The sequence below is a fragment of the Triticum aestivum genome, chromosome 2B (genome assembly GCF_018294505.1).
Source record: "Triticum aestivum cultivar Chinese Spring chromosome 2B, IWGSC CS RefSeq v2.1, whole genome shotgun sequence".
Lineage (NCBI taxonomy): Eukaryota > Viridiplantae > Streptophyta > Magnoliopsida > Poales > Poaceae > Triticum > Triticum aestivum.
Genome location: NC_057798.1, coordinates 674,628,966 through 674,638,981, shown reverse-complemented (window position 1 = coordinate 674,638,981; position 10,016 = coordinate 674,628,966). Strand labels below are relative to the sequence as shown.

The following is a 10,016-nucleotide window of genomic DNA, read 5'->3' as shown; positions in this document are numbered from 1 at the left end:
CCACCAGGCGCTTCTGGCCGCGCCTTTCGGCGCCAACGGCGCCCCCCCTGCCGCGCCCTCCTACGACGCGTACGGCGCCCCCTACTACGACTCGGCACTTCTAGCGGCACTGCAGCAGCCGCCACCCTACTCCGGCGGTGGTGGCGATTGGATCATGGACTCCGGTGCCACCGCTCATATGTCCGCTCATCCGGGTAACCTCTCCTCCGTTCATCCCACTTCCACTCCCTCCCGCATCATCATCGGCAACGGTGTTGGTCTTCCTATCTCTCATGTTGGTTCTGCACCTTTTCCTTCTAACTCTCGACCTCTCTCTCTTAATAATGTCATTGTTTCTCCCCATCTCATTCAGAACTTAGTTTCTGTTCGCAATCTTTCTCGTGATAATTTCGTAACTGTGGAATTTGACGAAGTTGGCTTTTCTGTTAAGGACGCTCGCATCAGGATGGTTCTTCACCGTTGTGACAGTCCCGCGACCTCTACCCAGTTCAGTCGCCGTCATCTTCGGGTGGTCCTCGAGCTTTTTCCGCCGGCGTCGATCTTTGGCATGCTCGTCTCGGGCATCCTAGCACTTCTTCACTTCGTCAAATAATGAGAGGATTTTCGTTTTCATGTAATAAAATGGCCGCTCACTCATGTGAAGCCTGCCGGTTAGGCAAACATGTTCGCCTTCCTTTTAGATCCTCTTCCACAGTTGCATCTTTTCCGTTTGAGTTAATTCATAGCGATGTATGGACATCTCCAGTACCCAGTAATTCTGGTTATCTTTATTATCTCGTCATACTAGATGATTACTCTCACTTTGTGTGGACATTTCCTCTTTGTAGGAAATCCGATGTTGCCGCTACTCTCATTGCATTCTATGCTTATGTCTCCACACAGTTCGGGCGACCCATACTCGCACTCCAGACCGACAACGGGAAAGAATTCGACAATCTCACCATCCGCCATCTCCTTTCCACCCACGGCACCGTGTTTCGTCTCACGTGCCCATACACCTCCTAGCAGAATGGCCGTGCCGAGCGCATCCTACGCACCCTCAATGAGTGTGTGCGCACCCTTCTTTTCCATGCCTACATGCCTTCTCGGTTTTGGCCCGATGCCCTCACCACCGCCACCCTCCTCCTCAATCTCCGGCCATGCCGTACGCGCTGGAACTATGCGCCTCACTCCTCCCTCCTATGATGGTCTCCGTATTTTCGGTTGCCGTTGCTACCCGACACCACCGCCACCACCGCTCATAAACTAGCTCCTCATTCCGTTCCATGTGTCTTCCTTGGTTACCCGGCCAACACTAAGGGTTATCGCTGCTACGACCCTGTGTCTCACCGTGTCATCACGTCACGACACGTGTACTTTGATGAGCTTGTGTTTCCCTTTGCTCAGGAACAGGTGGTGCCGTCTTCCCCTCCCACGGCGGGCTCTCCTCCGCGCCGTCGCCAGCTGCCGGCCTTGGGTGCTCCGGCACCCCCGCCCGCGGCTTCCTCCTCCGGATCGGGGCCCTCCGCGGCTCCCTCCTCCGGCTCAGCGCCCTCGTCGCTTGGAGCCCCGTCGACGCCGCCTACGTCGCCCCGATCCCCCGCCATGCATGCTGGGCCGCATGATGGGCCGCCAGCTGGGTCGGTCTCCCCTGGCGCCGCCTCCCCTGGTGCGTCCTCTACGGGCGCGGCTTCGACCCCTCCTCAGTCGCCCGCCTCGCCCGCCCCGTCGGGTGGCTTCCCCGACGCCGCGGCCTCGACTCCCGCTCGGTCCGCCTCTCCCGTCGACGACATGGAGGCCACTGCCTCTCCCGTGGACGCCGTGGAGGCCACGGCCTCACCGCCACCCGCGGCTGCTCCGACGGTCGGGCCCGTCACCCGCTCGCGCACCGGGGTTTTTCGCCCGAGTTCCCGCTATGCGGATGACTACGTCTACACCGCCTCGACGTCCGCTCCTTCCCCGCTGCCGTCCTCGGTTCGGGCCGCTCTCCGCGACCCTCTCTGGATGGCCGCCATGCAAGAGGAGTTCGACGCTTTGCAGCGGAACCGGACTTGGCAGCTTGTTCCCCGTCCCCGGCACGCTAACGTGATCACCGGGAAGTGGGTCTTTAAACACAAGCTTCGTCCCGACGGCACTCTGGATCGCTACAAGGCGCGTTGGGTTGTTCGTGGTTTCCGGCAACGCGCTGGTGTGGACTTCACCGACACTTTCGCCCCGGTTGTTAAGCCCGGGACGATCCGCACTGTTTTACAGTTAGCGGTCTATCGTGCCTGGCCAGTTCATCAGATGGATGTCTCCAACGCCTTTCTGCATGGTCATCTAGAGGAGCAGGTCTTCTGTCAGCAGCCCACGGGGTTTGTTGACCCGGCGTGTCCTGATCATGTGTGTCTGCTCTCACGCTCATTGTATGGGCTCAAGCAGGCTCCTCGTGCCTGGTACCAGCGCATCACAGCGTTTCTTCACCAACTCGGCTTCCGCTCTACACGCTCCGATGCTTCGCTGTTTGTTTATCACCAGGGCACCGACACGGCGTACTTGCTGCTCTATGTTGACGACATCATCCTGACGGCATGCACTTCTGAGCTCCTTCGCCGGCTTACTGATCGTCTCCGTGCTGAGTTTGCCATCAAGGACTTGGGTCCGTTGCACTACTTCCTCGGTGTTGAGGTGGTGCGTCGTCCTGATGGTTTCTTCCTTCATCAACGGAAGTACGCTCATGAGCTCCTTGACCGTGCTGGTGTGCTTAACTGCAAACCGGCTGCCACTCCCGTCGACACGAAGGCCAAGCTCTCTGCTACTGATGGTACTCCTGCTCCAGATGCTGGCTTCTACCGGTCCATTGTTGGTGTTCTCCAGTACCTCACTCTCACTCGGCCGGAGCTTCAGTACGCGGTTCAGCAGGTCTGTCTGCATATGCATGCTCCTCGAGATGTTCACTGGACCGCCATTAAGCGGATTCTCCGCTACATTCGCGGTGCTATGGATCTTGGTCTTACTCTGCGCGCCTCCACTGCCACTGATCTGGTCGCCTACTCCGACGCCGACTGGGCTGGTTGCCCGGACACCCGTCGTTCTACTTCGGGTTACTGCATATTCCTTGGACCATCCTTGGTGTCGTGGTCGTCCAAGCGGCAGCCCACCGTCTCGCGGTCTAGCGCCGAGGCTGAGTACCGCGTTGTGGCTAACGTTGTTGCTGAGTGCTCCTGGCTTCGTCAGCTTCTTCACGAGCTCTCGTGTCCTGTTGAGAAGGCCACGGTCGTCTACTGCGACAACTTCTCCGCCGTCTACCTCTCCGCCAACCCGGTTCATCATCGTCGCACCAAGCACATTGAGCTTGATATCCATTTTGTTCGGGATCAGGTGGCTCTTGGCCATGTCCGTGTTCTGCACGTTCCCACCTCCCAACAATTTGCCGACATCATGACCAAAGGTTTGCCCACGACGTCCTTCGAGGAATTTCGGTCCAGTCTCTGCGTCAGCAACGGTGTCGCTTCGACTGCAGGGGGGTGTTGAGATATGTATTTAACACATGTATTCTTATACTTCAAGTCTCCTCCTTGTGTATAGTTGAGGATATGACTTGCCCTATGTACTATATATACTTGTGCATATGCACCTATCAATACATTGAGAGTTGCATCCTATTCCTCTACAGCCCCAACCAAGCACCTGAGAGAAGATAGTATTCCCCTCTCTCGGGTGTGAAGCAATCGACCTTTGCATTTTGGCTTTTGACCCCTCTTTCAGGGGCTGTATATTTCTTATGTTTTTAGCCAGATTTTTCTGACCTTTATCCCCTAAGATTCCCCGCGTACATAAACTCTTATTATATTTAACTGGTGTGCAGAGCTCCGGCCTGCTACGGCGAAAGAAGAGAAGATCGTCAGGGTTCCGTTGGAAGAAAGAATCCAGGAGAAGATTTGATAACTGTTGAGGAACATAATCCTGATAGAAGGCGGCAATGGACTAAATCCATAAGGCTTAGTATAAGTGGTCCTTTTTTTTTTGCTTTACATAGGACGCGTGACTGGAGAAGTTAAATCATTTACTTCCATGAACATTTATCTAGGTTGCACTTTCACCAGTTCTTTTACCAAACAATGCACTGCTCCCTGATGTTTTGCTAAGTACCCCCCGCCCCCGCCCCCGTAAAGTAATGTAAGAGCATTTAGATCACTACTTCGGTGTTTTAAACGCTCTTATATTACTTTACAAAGGGAGTATCCCCAGCATGTTTTAAATTCTCCACTCACGAATAATATCAGCACTTTAAAACAAAACATGTGTTCCTTCCTACACCGAAATGTAGGCACGCTATCTACAGCACAAACCGTTTTCAGGCTGATATAGTGATATGAATGCTACATTAAAAATTATAGCTCCATTTCAGCGTGCTGATTCTCAATTCACATGCAACTATAGCGGAACACGAACAAAGATTTATGATTACCAGTCATCTCAGCTGTGCGTACTTGTGACCGCTTGTTTTAAAAATATAGATGCTTGCATCATTCTGATGCAGAGGCTGGGGGTAATCGTTATTTTCTAAAAAAGGAGTCATCTCAGCTATAACTTGAGCTATGGGGCACCAAATGAAAACGCGGAGAAGCTGCCTATGTTCAACTACTTCAAAGCTTATGGTGCTCCAGACGTGATTATTCAACCACTAACAAGAATATAAATAATCAAGTAACTCTGAAATGGACTGGTTAACTTTCCTGAAAACAAGACCTTTCTGCTCTGCAGATGTTAACTTTCCACAGAGATTTGAACACAGCACAAAAGTAGCAATATAAATCCAAAACTAATAAATTAGTCCTAGGTCGTTAACACAGAACAAGTAAGGTACACACCACTTTGGTCTACTAATTCTACTAGTGGAGTTACTGTGGCCAAATTAAAACGCTTCTGATTCTCATGAAAAAGGCAAAAGGCTCCCAATAAGATGAACGGCAAGGCGATGATCACTAGCCATACTCAGGTCAGTGAGAGCATGACGAACAGCAAGACTAGTTGAGAAAAACGATAAGAACCACAAAACTAGTAACTGCTATTTCTGGTTACTATGGCATAAGTTTCAGTAATAATTACTCCCCCCGTCCCAAAATAAGTGTCTTTGATTTAGGACAACTGAGGCAGTACTAAATAACCAAGGACAAAGATGATAAGCAATAGATCATTAATCCATTATCAAGCTTCATGGGGACAAAAAAAATCTGTAATGAAACAGTAAGGACAAAACAAACAATGATTTCTAAGTGCAGAACGTGAAGGCCTCTATCTACAACCAGTTCACAAACAATGTATTCTCCAACAGCAAGTGTAAATGAATAAACAGCAGAACTTTAGCAAGAATTGTAAAAAATTATTATTGTTCTTCAGAAGAACTCAACCAACAATAAGCATCACTGGAAACAAAGAAAAAACAAACGAAAATATATAATAAATCTGATTTAGTTCTGATTCATGATCCCCTTACAACTTAACACACGACACCAAGCACTTGGAAACACGGATGTAATGTCGCTCTCCATGGTGATAACATAACACTACCAAAAGTAGTTCTAGCTAGGAGACATGCAAATCTCAAGTTTGTAACATAGCATAGCTCGGTGCTCCAACACAGTAGGCAGCAAATCGACTCGAAGGAGCGCCACGAGTAATGCCCGCTCAGTTAGCCATCAAGTTGGCGCTGCAAGATCCAGCTTCCACTTCAGTCACCAACTCCTGCACTCCAACAAATACTCCATCAAGTTATTAGTGCCCAAATAGCTAGCTGCATTTTTGCTTGCCAGAAACAGATACATTACAAAGCTAGAAAGGTGCCGATATTTCTTGTGGATGGAGAAAGGCAAAACCTACTGGTAAGTGGTGAAGTACTTGGCAAAACATCAGGGACCAGTAAATTATTTAGTAAGATTGGATATTTTAGCAGGAAACTATGTAGAGTGAAAAAAAAAGTACTATGTATTACCAGTTCAGTCAGTTGCCTTTTCCTATCAGGATTATCTTCCTCGGCAGTGACCAAAACTTCTCCTGAATTCCTTTTCCTTCCAACAGAATGCTTGATTGGGCCTGCCCAAGCATCAATACCATTTAGGATCGCCAGAGTAAGTATTATCAGCACTTCTTGATTCAATCTTCACACATAATATTCTCTTAACAGTCAACATTTCAGAATGTGTCGGAAGGGCATTTAAGATCAGAAATCAAGAGGCTAAACTCAACTCACTTACATTTTTCATGAGATGGTGGAACATTATCTAGATCGATACCATAAAAGTGAGCATGTCCATGTAGCATACGGTTTGCGGTACATACGCTAATCAGTCCCCAGATTCAAGTGCAATCTCGCAACTATTATGGGTGTACAGAAATAGAAGAAAGAAAGCAGCTGACAACTGCAAGAATCAGAAAACCTCCACGGTTTTCAGAAAATAGTTTGCAATAGAACCAACTGGTAAGAGGCCAGCAGCATATCAACATGGTGGTTACAGAACACGGCAGGTAGAATATTATTAACAGTGATGGAGTTTCTCTGACAAGTGACAACTAATAATACTAATAATTTCAGGTATCAGTATGTGCAGATGGAGTTTCAACATGGTATGGAAAACTGTTGAGGGTGTTCAGTTAACTTACCTGCATTTGAGGCAGATGTGATCCAAGGTGTTCTAAAAGGCTGTGAGATTGCACCACCTGTGAAGAGTTAGAAATTATGCTTATAACCTATTGATTAGTTCATTGGTGTTCTCTAACACTGAGCCATTATAGGGTTCCACGAATTTAAAATACTTCACCTGAAAATGCAACTGATGAGCACCAAGTACATTTAGGCCTACCTGTGCAACTTGGAACACCTGAAACGAATTTTGCGGTTAGAAACGACGACATGTTGCCAAGAACTATGTTCCAAGTTCCAACTAATTTACCTGCATTTGTCACTGATGAGATCCCAGGGTTTTTAGAAGGATTTGTCACGGTACTAAACATGGTCTGCAAAAGTGGAGAACCAGAAGCACCTGCAAGCAGTTCGTTAGAAGTGGCATAACAGAGGACTTACGGTAAATGTTTCTAGCCTAGAACTAATAAGGCATATATCTCATTTATCACATTACAATGGTGTAAATAGCCCTTCACTAGAACATCTGGACTTCTCTAAAGAAGTATGATTTCATATGTTAACTCAGTTAAGCAGTTAGAGATGACAGCCGGTTCCCGGCATTGATAACGTGCAAAGAACAACGTCCAGCTTAATTGCATTGGAGTGCTGTTATGAACTACCATGCCCATGTGCATAGATAACGTACATAACATGTGAGCAACCAACAGAAGAATAACAGAATATGGAACTTAGCTTAGGAATGAGCTGAACAAAACATGGTGTACGAGCCACTTCAATGAAATACTCCATGTATAAACCTAGCCTAGGAATACAAAAGCAACAATGATAAAATGTGTGCAGTGAGAGCATAAAAGTAGTTTGTAACAAAGATGAATGAGAAAATTAACAAGCAAGATACAAGGCGCCAAAGTCAGATGAGTTAACTCAGCTTCACACCAGCATAATATAAGGGTCAGAAAAATGTGAATTAATTAAATTACCTTCATTTCCATTTGACTGAAGTGGCAGCTCTTGATGGAGCTCCGGAATTTTACCAGCTTTTAAACATCCCTCTAAATGTTAACAAGTGAGTTTATCAGCACACAGCAACTCACATAGCCAAAGAGATTTCCGCAAACGAAGCAACAGAAGCAAATAAATATTAGCGCATACTATTTTCTTTGCAAACTGGAATTAGATGGTCAGAGACTAGATTTACCAATAAGATCAGCCATCCAGTTGAGTGCATCATCAAGCAATCCTGCCATTCAAAACATTGCAAACATTAACTGCCGTACATGTGCGGAGTTTAGGAGAGGGATGCTGCTTTCATAGGAAGATCTCATACCAGGAGGTGGACTTGAAGACAGCAGGCTGCAAGAAGCAAGGAATATGTGTGAATGTCAAGTGAAAACTCAGAGACAGCACTGCGGAATTGAGGACTTGGCAATTAATCAAAGTTGCAAGTACCTCCTCTTCCTGTTGAGATAGGACTTGGCAATTGTAGATGCTTTTGCCCGCCGGTATCGTTCCCTCCGGTGGCGCCTTGGACGACTGGGACTGGCAAATTAAACAAGAATCATTGGTGGGATGAACAGATTGACATGTAGTTTGTGCTGGAACGTGGACCAAACAGTGGATGAAGGAATACAGTAACTCACCCGATGGGAAGCACGTCCCGCGGGAGACCTGGGCCGGCAGGCAATTGTAAGTTGCGCCTCAATTCCGGAGTGTCAAGAGCCCAGGCTTCGACAATCAACGATGCCTTCTCCCTCACCAGCATCCAGTCCAGAGACTCCCTGCCAGACATGGTTCATCTGAGGCTAAACAATAACAAGTAGAAAAGCGTTTCGAACTACTCCATGTACACTACTGCAGAAAGCATGTCCCTGTGCTGGAGTATTTTATTAGGCACGTACGTACCTGAACTGCGGCGGCTGGAGCGTGTATCGGAGGATGGAGGGGAGCTTGGCGCTGCGACTGCAGAGGGACGTCAGGAAGCGGAGGTCGCGGTGCGCAGAGTCGCTCACGAGGCCGCTCTTGGAGCACGCGGCGACGTTGTCCAGGGCCCAGAGCATGTTGAGGAAGAAGAGGAGGGAACGGGCCTCGCGGCCACGGTCTTTGGACGCCGGCGGCAGGAAGCGCCTGATGTAGTTGAGGGCTTCGCTCCACCGGCCCCAGATCAGCAGCTGCCGCAGATGTAGCTTGCTCATCTGCACACCCGACTCGCGCACAACGCTGCATTGCATGCACGGCAGGAGCGCATTAGCGGCAAGGAGACGATCAAGTGAAACGACGGGCGGCCGTGCGGGCCGGCGTACCTATCGTAGGCAGTGTCGAAGCCCTGGAGCCGGAGGTAGAGGAGGAGCCGCCGGTTGCGGAGCCGCCTCACGGAGGGATAGTCCTCGACCTTGCCGCTGCCGAGGCCTATGGTCTCCATCGGCTTGCCGCTGATGAGGTCCATGATCTCCTTGGGCTCGCCGCTGCCGAGGTCCATGACCTCTTTCCGTTCCATTGCGCTGGATGCAGGATGAAGCAGAGAGACTCGCTAGGGATTTTGGGGAACAAACGCGAGGATTGCCCTCGATTTGGGGGGAGCGGCGCCTGGTATATGCGGGACCCACTCGTCGTTCCCCTCTCCCCCCTCTCCCCTGTCCCCTCTCCCCCTCCCCTCTCCCTGTACCAGGACCACTTTCTCCTTTTCTTTTCAGGAAAACATTATAGAGCTTTGTTCAAGAAAGCATTGTGGGACAATCAATTAAGGGAGCGTTTGGTGATTTCGGGGGGTGGGGGTGGGTTGCCTTTTTTTTTTTAAAGGAAAGCATCAAGCTTTATTACGAAACATTCTGGGCTAAATATATCACCCAATACAGATTCAGCTATACAAGCTGGAACATTATCATCTAAAACAAGACCCTCTCCAATAGGAATAGATAAACCTAGTTTAGCTAGGCAATGAGTAGGCGTGTTGGCATCACGCTTACAGTGGACAAATTCACAGGAGGTAAACCAAAGTCTAGTCTGGACCTTGACGTCTTCAATGACGTGGGCTTCTCTTGAGAAATCTGGGGTACGTCTATTGAGAGCTTGATCAATCAGCATGGGATCAGTTTCAATCACCAGTGAAACCACACCAAGCTCAGCCGCCACATCGATGGGCAGGGCCGTCCAAGGGCCTGCGGGCTGTGCGACCGCACAGAGCCCCACAATTCCAAGGGCCCTCGATTTTGCTAAATCCTATTTGGCGTCTTTTGCGCCCGATACAGACGTTTTCACAAGACGGGCGCACATCCCCCTGCCTTTCCTTCGCTACTAACGGGCCGGTCCATCTGTTCCTGTGCGGGCTGTGCGACCGCACAGGGCCCCACAATTCCAAGGGCCCTCGATTTTGCCAAATCCTATTTGGCGCCTTTTGCGCCCGATACAGACGTTT

The 10,016-nt window shown here is 49.3% G+C and overlaps 2 protein-coding genes across 4 annotated transcripts in view; one reads left to right on the top strand and one right to left on the bottom strand.

Moving 5' to 3' along the window:
• LOC123042012 (uncharacterized) overlaps positions 1-4,095 on the top strand; it is an 8,791-nt gene extending 4,696 nt beyond the window's left edge. For both annotated transcript variants that reach the window (XM_044464545.1, XM_044464544.1), the window contains exon 10: positions 3,827-4,095. The gene's annotated coding sequence lies outside the window, so the exon portion shown is untranslated. The remainder of the gene's footprint in view (positions 1-3,826) is intronic.
• A 1,293-nt stretch (positions 4,096-5,388) lies between these two features.
• On the bottom strand, positions 5,389-9,229 carry LOC123046641 (uncharacterized). 2 transcript variants are annotated; one of them, XM_044470036.1, is made up of 12 exons: positions 8,905-9,229; positions 8,507-8,821; positions 8,245-8,382; positions 8,054-8,143; positions 7,932-7,957; positions 7,803-7,844; positions 7,585-7,656; positions 6,912-7,001; positions 6,780-6,839; positions 6,622-6,678; positions 5,954-6,054; positions 5,389-5,706 (listed from the first exon to the last, which is right to left on the bottom strand). In XM_044470036.1, exons 1-12 carry the CDS (start codon positions 9,096-9,098, stop codon positions 5,650-5,652), a joined length of 1,242 nt encoding a protein of 413 aa, XP_044325971.1. In that variant the 5' UTR covers positions 9,099-9,229; the 3' UTR covers positions 5,389-5,649. The 2 variants fall into 2 exon arrangements, 1 of the variants encoding a protein (XP_044325971.1); XR_006422493.1 differs by lacking the exon at positions 5,389-5,706 and having other exon boundaries at positions 6,012-6,054; positions 6,912-7,401.
• Positions 9,230-10,016: the final 787 nt, after the last annotated feature.